Raw genomic sequence first — 27,869 nt, 5'->3', positions numbered from 1 at the left:
TAATAATAATAATAAAACTTGAAAAATATCCTACCGACACATTTAAATTCCTTATCTTTTAGTTTTTTTTCCGAGAAAAGTTTCTTAGTAATGTCTTGGATCCTTCCTAGGGAAAGCGGCTTTCTAAAAAAATGGTGCGATCTCGACCGAGGATAGATAAAAAAACAAACAAAAGGGAAACATCACTCATACGGCAAGGCTGTTACAAATTAAAGAACAAATAGCTTTGACGAGTACTTTCTAGCGTTGTTATTCAAGTGCTGAGCTGCTACTGTGTGCAACAATATCGCTCGCTGCGAGCGAACCAGCTGCCTCATTCCTGGCGTGTCCCTGCCTGGGCATTCCAGCTCCCTGAGGTCATGGGCTGCAAACGCCGCACGGCGCTTGTGTAGTACGCCGCCTGCATCAACGCGCTACGACAACACTTAACTAACCCCATAAACTCTTTCAATTACTAAACACAGAAAGAATACTAGTTACGCACATTTTCAAGCTCATTCGCATTTGAACAAAGACGGACCTTCGTTAAAAAGGCAAAAGTAAAATAGTTCCGTGGATGAATACACAGACGGTCTGTTCACCATGGACAGGAAGTGAAGCGTGTTTTCGGAGTGACCTGTTGATTTCCAGCATGTTGATTCCGACTGAGAAGGGATTTTTTTTGTAAATCCAAGTGTAGTAAATGTAATAAGTAAATCGAGTGACAGGAAAAGATGAATGCATCACATAATGAAGCCAGTTTGATTGGGGTGGATGGTATGAGCAGGTAATTTGTTTAAAGCCTATTTCAACCTATGTTTTGGTGCGACTCGGAAAGTTAGTCACTTGAGAGATTAAAAAAGATTTAGCTTTGCAGTATAGCCATTTTGTTTATGTTTTATCATTGCCAGTAGTCTTTTGATATACATTGTTATTTCCCACTTTTCCCTGATGTAATATTTTTTACTTAATGCGCGTTTTGTTAATATCACGGGCGGAGTTATGATCTTGTTATTGTAATATCGCCAGTTACATGTATGAGTTGGGAAGAAACTACTAGTATAATACTCGCTTTATTTGTTTTCGTGTTCAACGACCAGGTTTTGTTTACGGTTATATTAATATAAGCCACTGCTTGCAATCCGAAATATCTAAACCTGGACAGTTTGGGGATTTTTCTTCACTTTAAAAGTGTATATAATTTATCTTGGTCAGAAATTGGTTCCTACGCATTGTTTTGTTTGGTGTGCTGTTTTCCAGTGTGTGTGCTACACAAATATCACAAATCTTTCAAGAAGGGACTGACATATTCTTTGTCTGATATGCTGATTGTAATGGACTGTACATGATTTGGAATCGGAGGTCTGTACGGATCGAGTAGCTCTATCCGGTGATGCCTGAGGTGGACAAGTTAGGTCGGTTCCTCTTTTCTCTCCGAGTTTCGAGTTTCGGCGTGATCGAATTCCTATCGAAATACTGACTGCAGGTCCCAGGATGTATTATTGGTTGATGGTATTGTCAGATTTGCAATACTAGGTCATGTATTTGTTTTCAGTTTTTCCATACAGATATAAATATACAGGGTATATATGTTTGATGGGGTGGAATCCAAAGTAGGGATATAACAAGAAAAAAAACATTTATAAATGATTCAAAGAAGAACAAGATCGAGTTAAATTATTATTATTATTATTATTATTATTATTATTATTAATTGCTTACACATATATAGCGCTTTTCTGGCCACTCCACTCAAAGCGCTTTACAGGTAATGGGGACTCCCCTCCACCACCACCAATGTGCAGCATCCACCTGGATAAATTAAGTTATTGTAATGAACTCCATGCACGGGCAAGAAAAGGTTATTAGGAAGGCCAGGAAACAGGACTATTCTTAAGGAGCATAAAACTAATGAGGCTTTTACAATATTATAATAGCTGATGAATGGTAAAGGCTGAAGTTAAAGTTCTTAGAGAAACATTTAATTGATCAAACAGAAATTGCTGATTAATTAAATGTTGCTCAGGTATTTCTCAAGGAAGAGACAGCTTGCTGCACGTTGAGGAAAGACACAGTTCCATATTAAATAATGTTGAAGTAGAGACAAAAAAAACAAGTATTACAGGTACTAGAAACACAATATCAGGTCTGATGGTATTCTTCCAATTGTACTTAAGAACATTGTACTTAATATCAATTGCATTCATTAACCTAACTCTTTCACTGGTCTTTCAAACTGGATAATACCCACTGATTGACAGATTGCTAATGCGGCATCCTTTCATAAAAATGGTGACAAAATAAATTATAGACCAGCATGTCTAGTTTGCAGAAGCAAACATTTAAACAAAGGGAACACCTGTATTGGAATAACATACTATGGGCTAATAATTCATATGAATTTTGAACAGTCTTGTCTTGCTTAACTTAAGTTATTTCTTTGAATGGGCAACAGCAGTAATGATGCTTGTGATGTGGTGTATTTAGATTTTCACAATGCAAACATAGTTTCTTATAAAAGATACATTATTAAATGGCAAGTGTTAGGCATTTAATATCATGCATGTACTAGGGTAAAGAACTGATTTATAAGCAGGAAACTGGATACAGAAAAGGGTCAATTGGGATGGTGTAATTGGCGTGCTGCTATAGGAATCTCTGTGCACTACTACTCTTTCCAATTTATATTAATGATATAAAAGTTCTGGTTTCACTGGCAAATGGCTAATTTAAAGATTCTGCTAAACTAGGAAAAATAACCACTTTAGAAGATGCAAAAGATTAAAAAGCTCCAAAGAATTCAAAGATATATAGACCACATGCATGATTAGATAAACACTCAGCATATGACGCTTAATGGAGTCAATTGAAGTAGTTGAGTAGGATGTTGCATGCATGTAATTAGCATTGTTTTTATCGTTGTTATGGCTAAATAATAACAGTATATGAAAATCTTGTGGCATGCACATTAAAGTGAAAAATAATATGGCTTACAATTGAGCTGAGGTAGACTTTTCATTGTGAAAGTAAGATAATTTTCTGTGGTGTTTGTAAGCGTAGTTTTTCTAGGAAAAAAATATTTTTTAGCCTTGAGTTGAAAGACCAGGTTCTTTAATTGAATATGAGCTTTTTTTTATTCTTGTAAAGCACTGTGTAGTTCTTTATTGTTCATATTTTTCTTTGTATCTTTTATTTCATTTGTTCTAACTGCGTGCTTTTTCCAGTTGCATTCCTTTAGAATGTGTTGGGCATGTATTATCAGATAAATCCAAAATAAGAAAGTGTCGCTCCTTGGCTTCGTTGTAGTCTTGCCTTCTGTTATGGTAGTTCAGTATTTTACTGGATGTGGTGGCAACATTAATGAACCATATGCTTTGTGAATAATGTTATTTTTCTTTTTTCTGCAGACACATATGTTTGTGGTGCATAAAGGCCTGATTCTCCTGTCACCTGTTACTGGACAGTTTTTTAAAGACAGAGACAGAGATATTTTTGGTTAATAAAGGGACATTTTTGTGGAGGAGAGAGCACAATGCCCTTACCATTTGGATTAAAGCTCAAGAGGACCCGAAGGTACACAGTATCTAGCAAGAGTTGCCTCGTAACTCGTATTCAGCTCTTGAACAGTGAATTTGTGGAATTTACCCTTTCTGTGGAGAGCACAGGGCAGGAGTGTTTGGAGGCAGTAGCACAACGCCTAGAGCTGCGAGAGGTATGATAATTTTTATCATATTTAATTTGTTTTGTAGTTTGGAATTTCTTTCTTCATGGAAGATGTGCCTGTTCTTTCCTGATATATCATTAAGAGTTTTAACTTTATAAACAATTCACTGTCATATGCCATAAAATGAACATGGAAGAAATGAATTAAGAAAATGGTATAGCAAAACGTTTTTTTCCCTTTTGGTAAAAAAATGGTGAGTCAAAACCACTGTATGTGATTGACCACTGACTGTTATTGTCGCAGTAAACATTTCATATTACATACTGTTATGCTATATATTTTTTATGTTGGCAGTGTAATAAAAGAAACCACTAATAAGATGAAGAGGTGGGATAGTATATGGTACAGAAAACCTGCATTTACATTGTTAATGTGCAGAAAAGGAAGTGTTGTCACATGAGTAATTAAATGCTACTAATTTCAGCTACTTGAATGTCAAATCCATTTAGTCATACAGTGACATCATGTGGCTACAATAAGTTCGGAAAAGAAACTTCAAGATGAGGAATAACTCTGGCCTTTTAGGTCTTTAATGTGCGTGATTATATTGCTTGTTACAGTGAGATAACTTTGATTTAGTTATAATTCTGTGAGGGGGGGTTATATTCACATATAATTACAAAAAGGTAAGCATATTTGGTGCTAAAGGCATTGTAACTGTTTAAAAAGTTTTCTTAAGTATTCCCTTGTGTTGTACTACACATTCACTGAAGGATTATTTAGATGGTAATGGTAAGGTTCCCATCTAATTCATTTAGTTTTCCTAATTATAAGTGAATTGTATAGAAGGTATCATTACCTTTTATTATCAAATCGTTTTTGAAAGGTGTTATTGTAATCATATCTGATTCAATTTACCTTAGTTGGTTGATGAATTATGCCATTAGTCACCTAAGCAGATGTGAAAGGACCTGGATAGCAATTTGCATTATGTCTGGAGTCAGTATGTCATTGATACTGTATCTATGTATTGACACATGACTTTTAGATTTTTTTCCTGGAACGAGGGCGATTTGAAGGTTTGTTTTCAGTATAAACCTGTAAACCAAGTGAAACAGAATAAAATGCTTTAAAATAAAAAAAAAGTATTCTTTTAAATGTGTTGATTTGTGTGTATGTTTCCCATCTACTAAGCATCATTTTTATGTCTGAGAAGTGGCTGTTCTTTTATTGTTATATATCTTTATATACCACAGACTTGAATAGATTTTCAATGGACTTTTATACAAAAAAAATATGAACAATTGGATCACAAAATACAGTACGTTTGCAGTCTGTTACAAGTATTTGGTTTTTCACCTTTATTGTTCATTGTGTATTTTTTCAACAAATTGCCATTTTACATTGAAACTATTAAAATTATTATAACTAGTGTACTACTACTACTAATAATAATAATGTTTCTTTATTAGCCCTATACAATTTCTTGCATTAGGAATTCATCTTTTCACATACCCCAGCTTTTCTCCATGGAGACACAGATACACAGACAGGGAGAGAAGCTTGGGGTCAGAGTGCAGGGTCTGCCATTGTACGGCACCCCTGGAGCAGTTAGGGTTAAGGGCCTTGCTCAGGGGCCCAACGGAGTAGGATTCCCCTGCCGGCCGCGGGATTTGAACCGGCAAGCTTCCAGTCACAGGCGCAGATTCTTAACCATAGAGCCACCGCTCCGCCTCTAAAGTGATACTAATATCACTCTGTACAAAAAGTACATAATTCTTAGATTTAATCATATTCAGATTGTCTTAATTTTATTAATTAATTGCTTACACTTATATAGCTTTATACTTAGAGTTTATACTTATATATACACTTATATTCTGGACACTCCACTCAAAGCGCTTTACAGGTAATGGGGACTCCCCTCCACCACCACCAATGTGCAGCATCCATCTGGATGATGCGACGGCAGCCATAGTGCGCCAGAACGCTCACCACACATCAGCTATCAGTGGGGAGGAGAGCAGAGTAATGTAGCCAATTCATAGATGGGGATTATTAGGAGGCCATGAATTGGTAATGGGAAATTTAGCCAGGACGCCGGGGTTACACCCCTACTCTTTTTGAGAAACGCCCTGGGATTTTTAATGAGCACATAGAGTCAGGACCTCGGTTTTACGTCTCATCCGAAGGACGGCGCCCGTTTACAGTATAGTGCCCCTGTCACTATACTGGGGCATTAGGACCCACATGGACCACAGGGTGAGCACCCCCTGCTGGCCCCACTAACACCTCTTCCAGCAGCAACCTTAGTTTTCCCAGGAGGTCTCCCATCCAGGTACTGACCAGGCCAGTTGTGAGTTGCAGGGTGATTTGGCTGCTGGTGAAGTTAGTCTCTTTAGTGTAATTTCAGTCCGGAAATGACTACTAAAGCCTCAGATTTCAGTACAATTTCTTTAAATGCCTATTCTCCACCTAAAATAGTATATTTTTCTCTGCTATAGCTGGTTTCCCTCATTTTAAAAAATAGACTACATTGGACAGAAGGTCTTGATTAATTTATATAGAATCTCTGCTTTTCCATTCTTGGCATCAAAATAATATCTTTGCATTTTGTCTTAACAGGTGACCTATTTTAGTCTTTGGTATCTCAACAAGCAGAGTCAACAAAGATGGGTAGATTTGGAAAAACCTCTGAAGAAACAACTTGACAAATATGGCTTAGAGCCTACAGTTTACTTTGGGGTTGTGTTTTATGTGCCAAGTGTGTCTCAGCTGCAACAAGAAATAACAAGGTGAGCTTCTTAATAAAACATGCTGTTGAGTGTTGTCACTCTTTGTCAGATATATTAAGAAAATAATATTTAATTTCCTTAAATATCATCAATTTCCCTATGTGATTAATGAAGTATTATCTGTCTAACTGAGCTGTTTGCTTTACAAGTTTATATTTTTACTGGAATATATAACTTTTCTGTTCCTTTGCAGATACCAATATTATCTTCAGCTAAAGAAGGATGTTTTGGAGGGGCGGATCCCTTGCTCAGTAGAACAAGCTGTTCAGTTAGCTGGTTTAGCTGTTCAAGGTATGGTTTCATAAGAAAATTAATTTTTAATTTTTATTGTTTGAACAACTTTTGAGTAGGATCATCTCTTCAGCTGATTCATTGCCCATTGCTATGTCACCAAGATCTCATTTCTCCCTGTCCTGTAAACTTTTCACAGTAGATTTCATAGTCTCTAGCCATTGTTATTCATTTTAAATGTTTTGAATATTTTAACACCAATTTCTAGTAAGCCTTCTTGATAAGATAATGGGTAGTCCAGTTCAAGCTTGATAGACATAGCATTGCATTCAAAACATTGTGAATGTCATTTACTTTATTGGCAGGATTCTTTTAAGGTGAGAAAATGAGTGGTTTCTACAGCCCTAAAAACTTCACAACAGAGTCTAACAGATTTTAAATCGTCAGGCATTGTCTTGACGGCTAAGGTCTCGCGCTAGATGTTGCAATGCGTCCATTCATTTCTGGAGCAACTTCTCTTAATTCATGCAACCACACCACTGTGTCGGCTTGTCATCGCTCTTGCACCGTCTGTACAAACTCCGACACATTTTATCCAGTCGATGCCATTCTCTTCGATACATTCATTCAGAAGCTGAAGTATGTGCTCTCCTGTAGTTCCTCTTGGTAGCGGTTTACAGAACAGAAAGTCCTCATGGGATGTTCCCTCAAACTCATACAGTATCTAACGTGAACAAGCAAATTGGCCAAATCGAATACAGACTCATCTAATTGCAGTGAAAAATATCAGTAGAAGGTTGAGTGCTGGATATAAGTGGGAAACTTTTGAGATGAGTAAAATAATGTTTTGTAAAATTTAATATTTTGTATTAAATTAATATTTCACTTGCCTTGGAAAACATGCCTCAGGCTCTGCAAAGTCAAAGATCAATATTAAATATTAGCATGAAAAAAGAAGTGTTACAGGCACTGGAAGCATTTAAGGTAAATTTACAGGGCTTGATAGTTTTCTACCAATTGTGTGGAAAAAAAAAAGAAATGTTGAAGCATATAAACAAATTACCGGAACCTGGATGTATTCTATTTATTGTACTTAAGTAAAAAAAAGATGCAATTCTTTTACTTTTTTGCAAAGCTTTTATAGTAGTAGATATGTAAATATACTTACTGGAAAATGATTAATGTGGCATCCATCCACAATTAAAGGTGACAAAAGCGAGAAGTAAGTGATCAATAGCTCTTGCGTCTATTGCATGTCAGGTTATTGCAGTGGTAATTAGAGCTAAGCTAAAAGATCATCTGCTTGGCACAAGGATTCTAAGAGAAAATCATTATGGGTTTAGATAAAGTTGCTTAATTAACTTAAGAGATCCACTAATACCCCATTTAGAATGCTTGCAGTTTTGGACACTGTTCCAAAAATAATTTTGTTGCTTTAGAGAAGAGCAAACAGATATATTCCTTTGCTGGAAGAAATTTTGATTTTTTTTTAGCCTGTAAAATTATTTTAATCTTAAATAATAAAGAATATTACATGACCTTGTTCAAGTATTCAGAATTTTCAAAGGCCCCAGGTTTTTTCAAATTAACAGTGAAATACAAATGGGCGAGGGGCCAAATGGCTTCCTCTTGTTTGTAAATTTTTTATGTTCTTAACGAAGAATATGACAATTAAGAATCTTGATTTAGATTGAAATTGGAAGATCCTTTAGCTGCCCAGGAACAGACGCTGATAGCCTTGCTTTAAGCATGTCTTAGAGGTACCCTGGTATTCTTATGCCATCTGAAACTGGCTTTTTATTTTAAAGAAAAATATTGAAATTTTGTAAATTGAAGAATTAAATAACTTTTTTTTTTCAGCTGATTTTGGTGATTTTGATCATTATGAATCCCAGGAATTTCTACAGAAGTTTGTGTTGTTTCCAATTGTAAGTCCTTTCTTTTTTTATTTGATCATTTCATTAATGTGCACTGGTTTAGTACAACTTACAACTATTGAATACAACATCCCTTTTTGTATGTAATTGTTAGATTAGGTAATCGGTTATTTTACTTTTTTTTTGTTTTGTCTTTTGTGTCCAAGGGATGGATTCAAGATGAAAGAATGCTTGAAGAGGCCACACAGAAAGTGGCCTTGCTACACCAAAAGTACAGGTAATGTAAAGAACAAAAGAAATAAATCTGAGCTATAAAGCCAATATTTAATTGAGTTAGTTATTAAAGACATTGAAATGATCTCAGATTAAGATTCTGTAGCAAGGACTTGCTTTCACAATGTGTTTTTTTTTATTTTGGACTGTTAATGATTTTCATTTGTTAGAGGGCTTCAGCCACCAGAGGCAGAAATGTTATACATGCAGGAAGTTGAGAAGATGGATGGGTATGGCCAGGAAAGTTACCATGCAAAGGTAAAAAAAAAAAACGTATTCTTGCAGATTTGGAAGAAATTGTGAACTACAGTTAGAAAATGCATTTTAATAGTAGTGCAGACAGTTCTGCTACTTACGTAATAGCTACATTCCTGAGGAGCCCCCCATTATGGAAAACCTGTGCAGTAATTACCATTGATTCAGTGGTAAGGGAGAGGGTAATAAAGGGGTAAGGGAGAAGATGTCTAAAAAAACAGCTGTCATGATTGAAATTTTCTATACAATTTTTTACATGCTTTACATGCTTTGTTAAGGCAGACATAACCAGTATTTTGTGACTCGATTGTTTAATAACAAACTAGCTCTTGTGTAGTAAGAATTAGTGGTAGTGGAAATGTTTAAATTTATTGTAGAAAACTGACTGTATTGTTCCAAACATTAAACTATTATGTGGATATTTTTACTTTATTAAATTATTTTTAGTGATGTCAAAAGAGTCAACAGTAAAAAAATATATATATATATTTATTTTTTTTATTTTCACACCCTGAACTTTACATAAAACTACATAGATATCTCTTCTGAAACAGTAATTCTTCAGAAGTATCCAAAACAAAATCAGGCAGCCATTGAACTGTGTTGAAACTTGAGAAGAATTGTTTGAATGTTTAAATAGGACTCAGGTGAAGCGTGATCTTGTGCTTTTTATCCATGTCTTTGCTCTGGACACAGGATAGCCAAGGGAATGATTTAGTTCTTGGGGCATGTCTGGATGGGATCTTTGTGAAGCACAAAAATGGTCGGCCTCCTAGTATATTTAGGTAAGAAATAAACATGTATTAACTTTTCAAGGATCCAGTCATAAGAGATGTGATCAGGTTCTAATGTTGTGAGTCTCATACAAAATATAGGCTCTAAAATATAGGGTTCTGATTTTTTGTTTGGCACTTGGTAATTTTTAGCTATTCACATTAGTTTGAGGTTTGTTCTCATTACAAAGGCTGTATGCTTTCTTTCATATACTATAATACAAGTATGGTTAACAAAAGTATTGGTACTTAATTTTATTTCACTTGGCTTTCTAGGTGGAATGATATTACCAGCATGACTCACAACAAATCGTTCTTTGCACTAGAGCTGGCAAACAAGGAAGAAACCATTCAATTCCAGACTGTAAGTTCTGCATTTTGCAGTGTTCTGCAAATGTCAATATGTAATATTTAAGATATTAATTTATTTAAATGTGTAATTTAATATATTTAATCATTGGTATCTGTCCTGTTGGTGAATCATAGTACAATGTATGTATGTGTTCTTTTGTTTGCCTTATGGAAGACATACTGCATTGTTGAAATCATTTCCTCAATAGTTAGCCCTTTCATTTGATGTACAGGTACTTTTTAACCATGTGCAAATATTTTTTACTTCTGTTTGGTTAACTGTAAAATAATTTTATAAAATAATTTAGCTTGAGAAATGGTATCAGCTTAAGAATGGAAATTGCATTAAATTAAATGTTTAAGAGTACACTAAGACCTCTAGAGTGAATTTAATGAGCATTTTAGAGCAAACTCTCAAAATATCTTATTTCTTCATTTTATGTAATGTTCTTGTGTCAATTTGTAGTTCAGTTGTTGCCTAATTTGTGTATTTGTGTTTGCTATAAAAATGTAAATATGATAAAGTCAGAAATTGTACAAGAAAATAGTTATCAGTGCAGTTCTTCATACTGCAATTCAAATTAAATTATGTGACCTATGGACCTCTAGTTCTATGATTGGAAACCTATCTGTAAATAACCAGGAATTATTTTCTGCAGTTTGCCAAATTGTAACATCTGGTACCACCTGTGATTGATGGACAGTATTGTATGAACTTATAAACAAATGGGATCCCATTCTGCTACTTTGAATTTATTTTTTTTCTTTTTTAGGATGACATGGAAACTTCCAAATACGTTTGCAGGATGTGCCTTGCGCGCCATAAATTTTACAAAATTAACAAAACCAGTCTGTAAGTGGTTTGCAGTTTTCCTGGTATGACAGTGATTTTGCTGAGTCAGTAGTCCCCTTATTTCTGTCCCCTTCCTGTCTCCAGAGAGCCATCTGAGTCAGCACCTTCTGAGGGCTCCCAGAAGTCTTTACTCACTATTTCCTTTCCTCGCTTACCAATGCTTTCTCGTCCTTCTCTGCTTAACAAAGGGTGAGCAACCAACTTTCATAAGCAGAAACCCTTCCTCTCCATGATATTGTCCATGCTATTATATAGAGAACATCTTATTTTCTTGACAGTGCCGTAGAATTATGCGATTGAATAGGAATGCAAGCTCCACTATTATACACCTTAGTCTTTGCATAGTGAAAATACTATCCCCTAATTCTCCAGTTGTATTTTCTGTGCTTTATGCAGCATTGTCAGATTTTATCTTTAACAGTCGTCTGGGGCTACAGAAAATTATATATTTTTAGGACTTTCAAGAGTGGCTGATTGATATTTTCTGCTTTACAGACAAACTCAGAATGCTCCAGTTAATCCAGTAAGAAGGAGATCTTCAACAAGGATGTCTCTGGTATGTTAATATACTGGCAGAAAAAAACTATATGACAAAGAGGTTAATAAATTCATTATATCTTCCAATTAATTTTTGTGATTCATGCATTGTATTTACTGCAGACATACATTATTTAAATGAAAACATGACAAAGGAAAATATTAAAGCATAATATCTTGAAATCCTAAATTGCATGTTTATTTTGTCCATTGGAACAAGTATTATATATATGCAGTGTTAAGACACGTCAAGCAACCGTACATTTACAACAAAAAGTAATTCTGTTCATAAACATGGGTGACACAATTTATAGAGTATTTGGGTATGGTGCATATTTTGGGGTGAAATGTTCCAAAAGAGATGTTGCACACTGCTTTAGAAGAAATGCCATTGTTAAAATTAATGCAACATTAAAGTTCTGATCATAATGTTAATGGTAGGACATGTACAGGATGAACACTGGTAAGGATTCCTCTAATTTCTTGCAGCTGTAGCACCAGGACACTGCCAAACAAACCACTGAATCCATCCATCAACATTCATGAGTGACTTTATGATTTGAAATAACACCTCTTGCAGTGTTGTGAGGTCTGAGATGTAGAAATTGTTTTGTGAATGCTTTATGTAATAGAGGTTTAAATATTTTATTACATATTCTGTATCTCTGCAAAACACCACTTTGGCATTATGTTGATTTTCTGGAAAGTATGCGCTCTTAGCCTGATCTCAGAAGCTGAGCAAGACTAGGGCTGGTCAGCAGTAGGATGGGAGACGCAGGTTGCTGCTGCAAGTCGTGTTGAACCACAATTTCTAAGCCACTTTGGGGATTGGATACGACATGCTGTGGGAGATTTCATACGTTGTAAGACATATTAAACTATGATCCTGAGTACATAATCATTAAAGGTCACTGTTCATTTTCTGTGAATTTGAACATCCCAAATAGAATTTGCTCTACTTAAGCTTCCACCTTAATTTAATTGGAGAAGATGTTCCACACTTCCGTCCCTGATCTTCTGTGCAGAGGGGCTGTTAGGGTTCAGCAGGATGAATGCAGAACTTCAGTGGTGGAAGAAGTGAGTCCCCACTTATATGTAAAGTGTTTTGGGAACCTCTGATATCCCACAAATTTGTACCAATTTTTCGAAAAACTTGTTTTTACTATAGTGGCATAATTGTTTCATTAATGAGCATCCTATTGTAGGGGGTAGAATACACTTTAGTGTAGCCTATATCCAAGCATCCTACATCGTCTACAGCGTTCTTATTAAGGATTTTGCTATTATAAAGTCCGCAAATGTATACATATTTATAGAAATGCAAACCTGTATTCTGCTGTAACAAGCAGAATTTGTACCTAGACCCTAATACCTCTTCCATGGTTAGTAACCGCTCATTGACAGCATTACACCACCAGCAACATCAGTCAGTGCAGCTCCTCCTGTTTATCAGTGTCAGTTTTCTAGTGTGTGTTCATTTAAACTTTTTAATAAAATCTTAATTTTGATTCTTAATAACCAAAGCTGTGTGCTCTTAATTTATTCTTTAATGAATTTACCAATGTAAAAAGTTAGATTATATTAAAATAAGGTTTCATTAAAGAAAGCTTTTGCAAGTTTTCTTAGAGTGTTTATATTACTTCAAAAATCTTAACTACTGTACAATATAAACATCATTTGACATATGAAAAGGTCTGTTAAGTTAGCCAGAATTTAAAGGTCAAAGTATCATAAATATCACTGTTGTCATTGCAATGGTTTTGTACTACACAAAATTAAATTATTGGTAAATTTTGTTTTCTTGTTAGTACATACTAGTATTGGTAAAGGTATGGTAAAGTGTGTTTTTTCTAGGATTTGGGAACCAATCTGAGCGATTAACATAATCTTAGGAGAATGAATTTGTTCCATTAGAACTGTGAAAAAGTAAATGCACATTTTTGTTAGAAAATCAAGGAATTTTGTTTAGATTTTGAGCGTTTGTTGAATTAATTGCAATGTCAAATGGTTTGTCTTTGAACTTTATCAGATTAATATGTTTTAGTTCATAACTATTTGATATATCAGATCAAACTAACAACCAAGTATATACATGTATTCAGTGGTGGAAATGGAAAGCAACTACAATGTAAGTTGAGAGGACTGGCTAATAGTGTTATTTAATGAGGCATGTAGAGAGAAAAACGATGATTTAGAGGTGCTTCCTTTACTCTGTAACAAAAGTGAACTATAACATTTTACTTAGGATAATACTTAAGCGCTGATTATTTTAGAACTGTAAAATCCTAAAACTGAGGTAAGCACAAATCAGTATACTGCCAAAATGCATCCATGTGGATTTAAAACCTCAGCAGTTTGAAAATGGCAAGCCAATCAGACATGAGAAAGAGGGAATTGGCTTTTTGGTGACTTTGTAGTATCTAAATTGTCAATTCAAAGACTAGAAGGTGCTGTTTATGTTAAGTCTTGACAAACATCAGTTCTTGATAATTAAAAGTCTACATAAAATCTACCTAGGTTTTGAATAGTTAGTGCCTGGAATAATAAACAACAATCTCCACTAACAACAAAGTACACTAAACAATTTGTTACTTGAAGCAGCACAATCCTAATCATGAGTCAACAGTTTTCAAAGCTCATTTCAAGCAAGAGCTATTCTAATCAGGCCATGTGTAATAGTGCTTATCTTCTTTATGTAAGAGGAATATCAGTGAAGAATGGGCAACCCAAGACCCAAGATTTACTGCAGCTGATGTACAACAACATACCAGTACTTTAGAAAAGTACAGTTGTGTGTGCACACAGATGTCATTTTTTTATTATTTTGTTGAGGTGAGAGCTGTGTTTGGGTCTCATGTTAGCTTATTGGTTACCAAGTGTGTAGCCAAAACTGTTCAGCCAGGTAGTGGGAGAGTATATAAATATTAATATCTATGAGCCATGAGCCAAGGTTACTGCAGAGAATAGAATTGTGAAATAAGGCTGAATGTTCTTTTTTCTAGAGTACAGTCCAGCAGTAAGTTTTCACCTTCTTCTGGCTTGAAGAACTTACACACAGTAGTGGATGATAAAATAAAAAAATGTTAAATTACTTTTTGTCTTCTTTTTAAGCCAAAACCCCAGCCTTACATGATGCCTCCACCTCAGGTACACTACAATGGACACTACACCGAACCCTACACATCGTCTCAAGGTAATCTCGTCATCCCTAATTGGCTGGTAACAGGCTGTTACATAACATCAGGTTTGCAGGCTCACTCAGGATGTGTCATTGGGTACAATGTTGGGTTCAACAACACTCACATTACCTTTACATGGTAATTTGGGATTACAATGTATTGTAGACGGCAGCATCTGCTGGACTACTGACTATTCAGGGGCAGATTGAGAGAGCACACGTTTCAATTGTACTGTTTGATAATGAACTGTATAAAATTGTTTTGACACCGTGCCAGTTTGTAATTTTTTACAGTAGTTTGTAATGGTTGGATTTAGATGTTTTTTTTCTAAAACAGCTCTGTTGATTTTTGGTTTTTAAGATTGCTTTTTATACAATATATATTTTATGTTAATTTTTATGAAAATAAATGTAACAATACTTTCTTGGTTACCATATTTGAGATAATATTTTTATATTTAGGCATTTAGGAAACCATATTCTGCAGTAACAATTTTTTTTTCCCTACAGACAATCTTTACATTAATAATCAGAATGGATATTACTATCACTCTCAGACAAGCTTGGATAGGTCTCCTCATGAGTACAATGGCAGAATTAGAAATGGGAGTGTCTATAGTGCACATAGCACGAGCTCTCTCAATAACCCACAGCATTACATGCAGCCGTCTCCCATGTCTTCCAACCCCAGCATAACAGGAAGTGATGTAATGAGGACAGACTACATACCTTCTCACCGCCATAGTGCTCTGATCCCACCCTCCTATCGGGCCACCCCCGACTACGAAACTGTCATGCGGCAGAAGAACCGGGAGATGATGCAAGAAGATCGACAGAGCCACTCAATGAGGAACCTCAACATTGGCAACTCGTATGCTTACAGTCGTCCTGACCCTTTGGTATACAGTCAGCCGGAGATTAGGGAGCATGCCCAGTTTAACTCTCATAACACCAACCAATATCCTTTCCACCTCAATTACAGTTTCCATAGTCCCTCTCCTTACCTCTATCCTGCTGATAGGCGACCAGTGGTTGGTGCAGTGAGTGTTCCTGAGTTGACCAATGCTCAGCTCCAGGCTCAGGAGTACCCAACTCCCAACATCATGAGAACACAAGTTTACCGCCCACCCCCCCCCTATCCTTATCCTCGGCCAGCCAACAGTACACCTGACCTCTCTCGCCACTTGTACGTCAGCAACAGCAATCCGGATCTCATCACAAGGCGAGTTCATCACTCTGTGCAGACCTTCCAAGAGGACAGCCTGCCAGTGGCACATTCATTGCAGGAAGTGAGTGAACCCTTGACCACTGCCAAGCATGCACACATGAAGAAGCGCAACAGCATTGAAATAGCAGGGTTGGCTTATGGCTTTGATAGCATGAAATTGAAAGAGAGGACTATGTCAGCTTCTGCTGCTGAGACCCCACCTCCCAGGGTGACAGCTTTGGGATCACAGGCTAACGTGTTCCTTGAAAAAATAAAACCAGATGACTGCAACAGTAAAGAAGACCTGCATTATGGACACAAGAAGTCCCTCTCAGATGCAACCATGCTGGTACATAGCAGTGGAGAGGAGGAAGAGTTTGACGATGAAAATGGCAGGCACACACCCCAGTCCCAGGATGCTACTGGTAGCGTTGAGCAGCATGTAGCCTTGTTGGGTCAGTCATCTGCTGACCCTGTCTCTTGTTACCCTTATAATGCTGTTCCCTCCCTGCCAGGGCCTCTTACTTATCAACCGCACCCTCTCGTGCGGGAGCTGGAGACAGATTGGCTGCCTAGAGAGGGAAGCCCTGTGTTCTTGGTCATTGATGGTAGGCCTCAGAGAAGGGAGGAAGGTGTGCTTTTGCCATCCATGTCAGAGTCAGACCTTAGCTGCTCTGTGAGGCAGAAGGCCAAGAGAGACTCTGCCAAAAAGAGACCTAACTCTGATGTACCACCTGGGAAAAGAAACCCTGCGGAGGGACTCCCTCCTCTAGGAGTAAGTACATTTTCAGCTTCTTTTTAAGTTGTAAACTATTTTTCCTGCAGTTGTTTTGCAATAAAATTGGTTTAATGTAAACAAGTATTTACACAAGGCAATAGAATCATTCTTTCAATGTCCTTAAAAGTCTTAACCATTAATAATAATAATCAGAAAAATAAATACCAGTTAGTGCTTTATTCATTTTTACCTGAAGTGTAAAGACAGATTCTAAGTGAATAAGAGTTTGAGAATATTCAGACTTTGAGGTTTTGATAATTTGATAAAAGTAAATGCAGTAATAAATTATAAACAAGCACAGATGGCAATTATGGTTAGGTTAAATAGTCTTGACACACTATTGTAATTTTGTGATAATGGAATAATGTTATGTTACTGAACAGAATAACTTTTTAAACTGTTTGTGTGTGTAGGAGACGCTAAAGAACAAAAAACAAATGTTCTTGATGAACTGAAGGCGATTCTTGTTTACATTTTGAATTTGTTAGGATCCTCCATTTGTTATGCTGCACTTTAAATTTTCTTTTTTGTGTCATTTAAAGTTTTTTTTTGCGTGCAGTTTCTGTGGTAAGGAAGTACAGTTGTTAACATTGTTGCCACGCAGTGCTTGAACCCCAGGTTCAACTCCTGGGGTGCTATCTGCGTAGCGTTTGTGTTCTCGATGTATTCGCATGGGTTTCCTCCAGACACATGAGTAGGTAAATGGTGGTCCTGGTGTAAGTGTATGTGTATTTGTGTCTATTTGTGTGACTACCCTGCAATGGAAAGGTATCTCATCCAAAATGTGTCTTCCCTTGTGCCCTCTGCTCACCAGGATAGGCTCTGGATATTGGAATAAAACATTTGATGGCTTTTAGTATCTGGCTTATTTCATGTACCTTTCAAAAAAGGTGGCATCTATAGTTTTGTTAATAATAACATCCTTTCATACATGTGGTAATATTATTAGTGTATTAAAATATATTTCAAAATTGTTTTAAGTACATTTGGTGCACAATCAGTACTTTATTTCCAATAAGATGTTAATTCCCTTGACCCTACACTAGACAAGGCTGTTAGGAAATGGGTGGATAAATGTTCATTTTCCATCACAAATTCATTTTTTTTGATGATCATGCAAAGTCTTTGTTCTAGAGAAGAAGTTGTTTTGTTGATTGTTGATCACCAAGGATGATTCGAATACTGTTATATCTTATTATTGTTTCTGAAATTTATGGGCTGCATATCACTGCCAAATCCCCAACTGTAGCTATTTTATACATATATTTTTCTATAATTATATTTATAACAATAAAAGTATCTACATTGTAATTTTTGATTAATTCACAATGCTGGGTGAAAAACCTTTAACCTATTTAAAGATAGTCACCATTTTTTTCCCATAATCTACACCACATGGCTTACTTATTTAAACCTGACGGCAAAAGATTTGCAGTTAGTATCTGCTCCTTTTAGTGTACAACGTTGGTGCTAGGCTATGCAAAGTATTTGAAAGATTTTAACTAGGAATACACGTAAATGCAATAGGATTCTGTGTAGTTTCTGGGTGTGGGTTTTGCATACCAGTGTGCTGTACCTGTGACAGAAGAATGCAGTATGACAACAGGGATTGTGTTGTACATTCTTGACATTTGAATCCTATTGCAAGTTCTTTTTGTGGCACTTGTTACATTATGCTTAGGTTTGGTTGGTGTATACGGATGTCTTCATCTTAGTTCTGTGTTTTCAATTTTAGGGAATGAAAAAAGGAAATAAATCTGATATCAAGAAAATGGGCCCACTGAAGCTGGCAGCTCTGAATGGACTAACGTTGTACAGGATGACCATACACGATGACAGTAAGGATGAGCCTGAAATGGCATCGAATGATGAAAGGGTATGCCTTTTTGTGATGTACTTTATGGGAAACCTAGCTCATTATTTCCAGGATGTCATAGCTATTTATGGTGTTTTTATGTGCTGTATGTACACATGTATTCTGAAGTTTTTTTTTGGAAGTGGGAGAAAACGGATGTTACTTGTACATATTAAATTATAGAATTTTAGAGACTGTCATGATTGGTCAGCTTAAGTGTTTTGTTCCATTGGTGGTTTTAATAGCGTAAATTCTTAAAAATGCTTAAATACCCTAATTATTTTATTGTGAATTTTTTTATGACTTTTAGTGCAAAATTTTGGAGGAGAGACTAGAGAGAGGCATGGTTTTCACAGAGTATGAGCAGGTGCCCAAGAAGCGAGCGAATGCAGACTGCTCTGTCGCCCAGCAGCCCGAGAGTGCTGAGAGGAATCGCTTCCAGGATGTGCTGCCTTATGATGACACCAGAGTGGAGCTTGTACCGACCAAAGAGAACAACACAGGCTACATCAATGCTTCTCATATCAAAGTACTATTAAAATAACTTTCAGTAACCTCTGTAGTATGGTGTGAACAAACACAGATGATTTTTGCTCATGGCAGAAAAAAATGTACTGCATTCTACATAAAAATACAGTTCTCATTTCGTAGGTCAGTCTTAATTGAGCACTGCATTGTACCGGGTTTACTGTACAAAATACGGAAACAGTAACTTTTATTTTTGTAATAGTTGTTTTCTTACATATCTGAATACCACAGAATAAATGATTGAACTCCTGCTTTTTTGGTAAAAAATAACCAGTCAAGTTTGTATGTCAAGATCTTGAATTTTTAATAAATATTTCCTGCTTTCAAAGGTGACTGTAGGAGGAAATGAGTGGAATTACATAACTACACAGGGTCCACTACAAAATACCTGTCAGGACTTCTGGCAGATGGTATGGGAGCAAGGAGTTGCTATCATAGCAATGGTTACAGCAGAGGAGGTAAGATTTCTGAAGCATTTTAACTCCTCTTTCTTCAAATTTAAAATATCTTTTACACAAACAGAGTTTAAAAACATCATTTGCTTTCCTGTTCTGATTTGAAATAAGGCAGTGGCACCTAAACCTTCCTGTTTATTTCACAAGCAAAGGATATATGTTAAAATGTGTATATATATAAAACTGAGTATACCACCATGTATATAGTCATGAAAGAAATGGGTGCAATAGGAAACTGGTGTGTTAAAATAAAAGAACCACCTGATCATAATGTAATTCTTTTTGCTAATATTATAGGAGGGTGGAAGAGAAAAGAGTTTCAGGTACTGGCCCCGACTTGGATCAAGGCATAACAGTGTGACGTATGGAAGGTTTAAAATCACTACACGATTCAGGACTGATTCAGGCTGCTATGCCACAACAGGCCTGAAAATTAAGCACCTGTTGACCGGCCAAGAGAGGACAGTTTGGCACCTACAGTACACTGACTGGCCAGATCATGGCTGCCCAGAAGATTTCAAGGGATTTTTAGGTGAGTGTATCTGTGCTTCTCTTTCCATGCATTAGTGTGATCTGACCAACTATCTGTCCAATTATCTGTAGGACTGTCTATATCCACATTATACATCTTAACCGTTTTAGTATTCTCCAGATTTATCAACAACACTATTGCAATCACTTGCAATCTTCATTACCTGGAAGAACACAATAGTTGAGATAAAAGACTGCACCTTGCAGCCTCATTCATCTGCAGCCATTCATCTGACTGGCCTCTTGTCTGTCCCCAAGCTCTTATACATTCTTTGGGTGATGGGGCCATCTCTTACTATGCCCCAAAGCTCTGGATTTCTAGCCCCAAGGATATTGGTCATTGTTCCTCAACATCTTCAAATTCAGGCTCAAACTTTTTTAAAAAAGATTAACTTTATATTTAAGTTAGTCTATTTACCCCTTTGCACCTATTACATTATAAACCTTGGTTTCTTTGTTAATTTTATCTTCCATCTTTATTGCTGCTTTCATTTTTTTTTAAAGTTGTTTTTAAAGCTGCTATATGAAATATTTATATCATACAATGAATATCATACATTGGCTTGCAAAGGTATTCACCCCCTTCCAGTGATGTCCCATACTTAACATTTTAGTGTTTGATTTTTCTTTGCAGTTTTGCTTAATTTAACCTTTTTGACCATTTAAGTTTTAATTAAAATATTATTTCTACAAAGTGTATTTGGAATTAAAGAAAACATTGAAAGGAGGTGAAATCTTTTACAATAAACTGAAATGTGATATTGTAATAATCACTATTGCATACAAAAATCAAATTTAAAATACTAGGCTGAAAAGAGAAGAAAAGAAACACAATGTTTCGGCTGTGGAGTCTTCTTCAGGTGAAGAAGGCTGAAGAACCACCTGAAGAAGGTTCCTCAGCTGAAATGTTTCTTTTCTTCTCTTTTCATCATGGAATAGACCTTTTCTTGTTCATTTTAAGCCAACGCATGCTGACACAGCTACTTAATTGAACTACAATAAAATACTAGTGTAAAAATGGAGAGCTATTACATGCTCTAATTGTTTAGTCTTGTTAATTGTGTGTATCTTTCAAATTCCAGCATACCTGGAAGAAATACAATCAGTACGACGCCATACAAACAGCACCACAGACCCTAAAAGTACTAACCCTCCTGTATTGATTCACTGCAGTGCTGGTGTGGGAAGAACAGGGGTTGTAATATTATCAGAAATTATGATTGCTTGTCTGGAACACAATGAGGTATGTGGTTGCAAAAAATTGAACATTTTTCTGTGTAAGTGCCATAAATAGAATTGCAGATAGTAGAAAAATAAAGTTAGTGGCAAATACAGGAATAGCAACAATGCATGGATATCTTGAAAAGACTTAGATTGGTCACACATGTAACAGATGCTCCTGTTATTGAAAAGAGTAGTTATTCACAGATGTAGCAGGAGCATAGATTTAACATACAGTATGTATATGAGTAAGTCTGAGTTTTAAGGAGGTGCTGGTGAATGGGCTGAAGGCTTCTATGTCCTCACCAAAGCAATATGAGGAAGCAATAAAAAAGTGTGGAATTTAAAACAATGGATGGAATTTATTTGATGTTGAAGCTTTACAGTGCATTGATAATACTTCTCCATTAGAATTATTTGTTCTGTTTTAGTTTCTGTCATAAAAAAAAAACTGTTATATCATTGGAGTTAAAAGAAGAACAGGAGTTCTGGTCTTAGGGATTGTCATATACAGATCAAGCCATTCAAAATGCATGATGAATAATGTAGCATAAGGTGGTATGCATACCACATTGTCCCACACTTTTTAAATAAATATTCTGTTACAGGACTGCACTACTTTGTAAAACCGCCAGGTGACTCAGTGAATGCTTAACATGGCGTATGGAAGTATTTGGCCTCTCACATGAAAATACCTGGTTTTGAATCCCGGTCAATGCTTTCTTTAATTTGTATACTGCTTTTACTTGTATTAATTTTATACTGTATATTACAGTATTTTAAATATTAATATTGAAAAAGAAAGTAGGTCTGTAGCAGTAAGAAAACATGGTAGACCTTGCAGAAACTGCATAGTGTAGATGTGTATTGAGTCTGAGGCATTATAGTTAGTTGTTGAAGATGTGTACAGCACTAGAATAAAAGCTGCTCATGGGCCTAGTTGTCCAAAATAGTTTATTATTGGACCCATTAAATGGGGGGGCTGTGTATAAAAAGGGCTGTGATTCCTATAAGGTTCACCCAATAAAGACGTAATTACCCTCGAATTAAAGCGACATTCTACACTTTAACCTCATAGTCATTGTTTTATTTATCCAATGTGTTGGCATACAGAGCCAAAACAGTACAAATTGTGTCACTGTCCAAATGCTTATGGACTGCACTGTAACTTAATGTAATTTGCGCATGTGGCACATTGGGAATGTAGTCTTTGTTCACATTTGAAAACTTTGTTAAAGTATGATATAATTGGTATATAAATAAACATTATACACAGTAAATACAGTATTGTTTTAAAGCCACTAAGGTACAATATGTGTGAAATATATTTTTATAATCAAAATTTAAAGTTAATTTCTTTCCTGATTACTGTAGTGCCAAAATTTACATTAAAACAAAATATACATTTTCTTAATGCGGATATAAACCTGAAAGAGGCACTTCAGATTCACAACAATCTATGATAATAAACTATTTTTTTATCTGGCTAGAGCAAAGTGATGTCCTGCACAATGAAATGAAAGATACAGTACAGTCAGGCTGACAGATTTTAAATTCATCAAGCAAAATTAGCTGTTTAAGTTTGTCAAAATGAATTGTATATATGTGATTAATTTTGTAAAACAGCACTTCTTTCTATTTTAATTATTTTAATATTTAATATACTGTAAAACAGTTTAAAATGTATATAAATATCTAAACAGTAAGCAGTTTAAATTCTATAACTGGAAGAGGATTGTCCCTTAGCATTGACTGGAATTTGAAAACAGGTGTTTTCTGGCAACAGCCCAACTGCTTCCACACTCCACGTTAAGCATTCACTTCTTCACATGGCAGTTTCACAAAGTAGTGCAGTCCCACAACTGAATATTTTTACAAAGGGGCATGATGCTGCATTAAATTGTGGTATGCATGGCACATTGTGCTGCATTATGTGGCCTGCATTCTGAATTCATACATTCAGAATGCAAATTAAGTTCTAAATTTAATTAAAAAGTCAATATAAACATAATGATAATTAAATTGTTAGAGATGTCATAATACATTTTATTATTAGAGAACAAGTGCTTATTTCAGATTTTAATTAAAATATATTAGACATTTCAAACTGAAAAGAACCTGAAATTTAATAAATATTCTAATTCAATCTCTATAGCTGACCTAGTGGTTATTTTATTTACGATTAGTTTAATTTACCATAACACTTCAGAGTGATGACGCAAGAAAATAGTTACAAACTGATCCAAAGCCATATGAGCTTATCCTTCCTTAGTCAAGAGTGAAAGTAAAATTCCAGCACAATTGCCAGCATTCTTGGTGATAGGTGAGCACTTAAGTACTATACCTATGCATCGCTTGGGTTGAGCAAGAATTATTACAATGCATGTAATATGTTTCATTGTCCATCTCAACAACAATGACAGCAAAACATAGTTAAATTGACGTATTGTTAAGATATCAATTATCCCCATGGGTATGGATGAAGTATTTTGAATTAAATTGATATTGAATTATAATATTTCATTAATCTACCAAATGAGCAAGATGTGTAGAATGGCCTCTTATTTGTAGTCTTTTCTGTGTTCTTAAACATGAAATTTTTATTTGTTTTAATTGTTGTAATTCTTAATAATTTAGTTTTATATATTCCTTTAATCACTCACATGTAGAAATATACGTTTTGTTTAGATTGCTTATTTTACACCTAATCTAACTTTTTTTTTCAGATGCTGGACGTCCCTACTGTTCTAAATAGACTAAGAGAGCAGCGTATGATGATGGTGCAGACTGTGGCACAATATACTTTTGTTTACAAAGTGCTCATTCAATTCCTAAAAAATTCCAGACTTATTTAGTTTTTTTTGCATCACTTTGTGATCTGAAGAACAGTATCTTTAGTCAACAATACGGTTACTTTGTTGACGTGACATGATTGATGTGTCTTTTTTAGAATGCCATTTGTTTGTCAGAGCAGTACTTTGTTTATATGTTTAGCAAGATAAAAAACTTGGTGTCAAGAAATCATTTTTCAAGTGTCTGTGTGTTGTGTAGACACTGAGTTGCAATGCTACTCAAAGCCACTTTATTTTTTCTGGAAGTATTACTGATTGTTAGAAGGTCTCTTGCCGTCAATGAAGGAAGTACAGTGCTCATTGGTCAGGAAATTTTGGAAATGAGAAAAGATTACAGATCAATGTGCCATTAATCAATAACCTGGAAGCAGTATTATTTTCAGATTTTGGGTTAAGGGTTTTAACATTAAGAATGGACTTTTTTCCAGCACTTCTGTATATAGACAATGTTTTGTCAGTAGTGTGAATATTAATTGCATGACTATCTTTAATTTTTATCTTTATTTGCTTTTAAGTAGTTTTTAGCTTTGTGGAAATCAGAGTGAACTAACAGGCTTTTGGAATCTGTTAGAATTATTTTGTTGAATGTTAGGTATGGGAGGTGTGAAGTAATAGTTTTTATGTTGTTTTCAGGAATGCCACTCAATTGGTAGAATACTGTCAGAAGCCAGCTCTTTGGCTATGTGACTGAGTACTTTTCTCAGTTAAATTATGAACATTCTTTGCAATGGGAATTTTATAATTGCTCCCCCCCAGTCCAGAAAGAGTATGTCCTCTGATTATCACTTTTCAAAGAGTTCACTTGTAAATTACATTGCTCCCAAGATTTTCAGAAAAGGGGCACATTGGTTGAGATGGCCCATTGATTAATGGCACTATGGAGAGGTGTTTGTACATAGCATAAAGTAACACAGTATCTTTTTGGGTTGTCCTTACCATAAGTTTTATGAAAATGAAAGCCAAATACTAGCTGCATTTTTTTAGACCTAAATCATCATTAATGGTAGATTCAATTCATTATCATAGTAGTGAAAAACTCACTTGAATAAATTAAGCATACTTTTAATTGGTTGTAATTTTTACAGTTCCTGTAAAATGTTTTGAAATGTGACTAAAATCTAAAAACTATGAAGATCTTAAAAGGTGTACTTTAAATCTGTATTGAAGAAATCAGTAGAGGCAAATTTCCTAACAAGTGGAATGTATAATTTAATAAAATGCACTTTATGACATATTTCACATATAATTAAAAAATACAGAAAGACATTTTCCCTCAAAGTTACTTTTTTAAAGTATAAGGGGGTAAACTGTGAACTTTGTCAGTCAATACTATGCCTTCTGAAACAAAGAATTTACTTTTGTATTTGTTTTTGAAATTGTACAATTTTTTACAGGTAGTATCTTATAGAACAGTAATTTGGAAGATGAGTAATTAAGAGTCTGGGGTCCAAACACCAGCTAGATGACTTCCCAAGTGGCTACCAAAGGAAAAAAAATACTTTTGAATGTTATTTAAGATGCTGCTGTAATTCTGGCAAAAAAACATAATTGAACATCTAGAAATCAAAAAGAAGACTTGTGTGTTTATTTTGTGTTGTGTATCTACATATTGCAGCAATGTTATTTAAATGCCAGGATTTTTTTAATAGTAATATTTAGTGATTTTATAAATATATTTAGTATTATTATAGTGAAACAGCAGTAAAAGCAGATATTTGTTATACCCATTAAAAGATACGTTTTTTTTATTTTTGATGTTCTGATGTATCATAAGCTATATAATAATAAGCCTCATCTTTATTTTTAAGCCTTGATCATACATGGGATAGTTAACATTTGCTTGTCTACTTCATTCCTTTTTCATATTAACTTTCCGAGATGTCCTTACGCCTTTGTCAGTTTACTTAGTCGAGCAGTTAAGACCTGTTTTCCATCGAGGGTCATTAACATTTGTATGGGAAAATGGGTTTTCCCTAACTTTTAATAACTTTTAATAAATGTGTCAGCTGAAAAGTGCATTTTTTTCGAAATTGTTAAAGAGTGACAGTTAAACTTGTCATTTTTTTTAATTTGATGTTATTTATGCAAAATATGGACTGTCTGCATTTATGAAAATAATATCCAAAGTAATGTACAGATTATATTTGCTTTTTTTCCCTGGTTTGCTAGATATCTAGTTTACTAGATACCCAGTTTTGCTATTGGTATTTCTGGAGCAATCTAGGTAAAGTATCTTCTCGGAGATCTAGTAAAGCAGCAGTGTCTGGAGTACAGAGCCTTGAGATATGGACGTAAAAGGAGATTTTTTTTAAATGTGGGGGTGGTACTAGTTATTAGTGTTTATCAGTAATAGGGATGGAGGAATTGTATTTATGTACTTAAGGTGGAAGACTAGAACTTCAAAAGAGGAAAGGCAGATTTTCTTTACATACTGTAGCAGCTCCAGTAAAGCCTAGAGTTGTGAATAAGCAGTCTTGTGAATACATCTCTTAATCTGATAGAAATATTGCTCTCTACTTTGAGATGGTTTTGCTGACAAATACAACTTATTTATTAACTCTGCATTCATATCACGTTGAAACGTTTCTGCAGTAAAATGTCTGCTGCACTTACTCGCTTGTACATTGCTTTACATTAGTCATTACACTGACTAGTGAGTAGGAATAGGTGTTTCATATCAAGAACTCTCTCTCTCAGGCCAGGAGTTTGCGACAACTATGGCGACCATACAGTACTTTTACTAAATTAACGACAACATGCTTAAATCTGAAATTTATTTATAACCAGTCTGAGAATTTGGGATTGCAGTTTCCCTTTAAATTTGTAAGGACTAGTAATATCTTCTAGTATCCTCATTTTACTCAATAGAGAGTATTAGGTGACTAAGATGATGAAGTGTTCTGTAAAGTGTTATTTGAAGTATTTTACTTATTTGACTTTGTTTCAGAAAAAAATATTGCAACTATAATTGTTGAGAAATGCTTCGACAATGTTCTTTAAGGCATATTGGTTGTTCTAGTGTTTACTATTCAGTGCTAAGAGTAATATCAATTATAAGCAGTGAAAGTCACTTATGCATTGTAATTATGAACTTTTGAATAGAACAAAGTGCAAGTGAACAATTATACTGTTTTAACATCTATTTGGTTATTAGTTTTTAATATTTTTCAGTTTCTGTATACCACTTTTATTTGGGCAAAAGTTTAAGTGATGCATAAGAATTTCAGTAATACAGGTAATCGTGTCTTAGCAATGCACAGCACTAAATTAATAATATTAAATGATTACACCATACATAAACATTCAGTGCATGAAGATGGAGTTGCACCTTTGACTTGGACTCTTCTGACTCTCAGACTGTTTTAGGTTAAACAGTAAGTCAAAAACTGATTCCATTGATGATTTCAAGTCTTACAAGGGAGCTTTACCTGTGCAATGATGGAAGGTGGAATTGAAATGTATTTCAGTTGCCTAAAATGAGTCACGTGACCAGTTGGCAATCTTCCCTAAGACTCCATCTTTTTACAGTATTATTATTGTAATTTGATGCTTTTATGCTACCTAAGTTAGCAATTTGTAAAGCAATGTAAAAATTATAATGTGCAAAAAATGTAAAGACCTGTCTGTTTCGACAAATTTGGTTTATTATAACTATGAATAAACATTTCCAAAAGTT

The 27,869-nt window shown here is 35.1% G+C and overlaps 1 protein-coding gene across 2 annotated transcripts; it reads left to right on the top strand.

Annotated features, from left to right (window-relative positions):
• Positions 1–386: 386 nt before the first annotated feature.
• ptpn21 (protein tyrosine phosphatase non-receptor type 21) lies at positions 387–27,869 on the top strand. 2 transcript variants are annotated; one of them, XM_015350543.2, is made up of 20 exons: positions 387–766; positions 3,387–3,691; positions 6,269–6,438; positions 6,632–6,729; positions 8,530–8,597; positions 8,753–8,823; positions 8,990–9,077; positions 9,771–9,859; positions 10,124–10,211; positions 10,972–11,051; positions 11,136–11,240; positions 11,547–11,607; positions 14,700–14,781; positions 15,277–16,748; positions 18,487–18,627; positions 18,917–19,135; positions 19,464–19,592; positions 19,887–20,121; positions 21,203–21,363; positions 24,068–27,869. In XM_015350543.2, exons 2-20 carry the CDS (start codon positions 3,512–3,514, stop codon positions 24,194–24,196), a joined length of 3,666 nt encoding a protein of 1,221 aa, XP_015206029.1. In that variant the 5' UTR covers positions 387–766; positions 3,387–3,511; the 3' UTR covers positions 24,197–27,869. The 2 variants fall into 2 exon arrangements, with proteins under 2 accessions (XP_015206029.1, XP_006632184.1); XM_006632121.3 differs by lacking the exon at positions 11,136–11,240 and having other exon boundaries at positions 388–766.

This window comes from Lepisosteus oculatus, chromosome 8 (assembly GCF_040954835.1).
Source record: "Lepisosteus oculatus isolate fLepOcu1 chromosome 8, fLepOcu1.hap2, whole genome shotgun sequence".
NCBI classification, from domain to species: domain Eukaryota; kingdom Metazoa; phylum Chordata; class Actinopteri; order Semionotiformes; family Lepisosteidae; genus Lepisosteus; species Lepisosteus oculatus.
The sequence above is the reverse complement of the archived record's forward strand: the minus strand, read 5'-3'. Positions and strand labels throughout refer to the sequence as shown.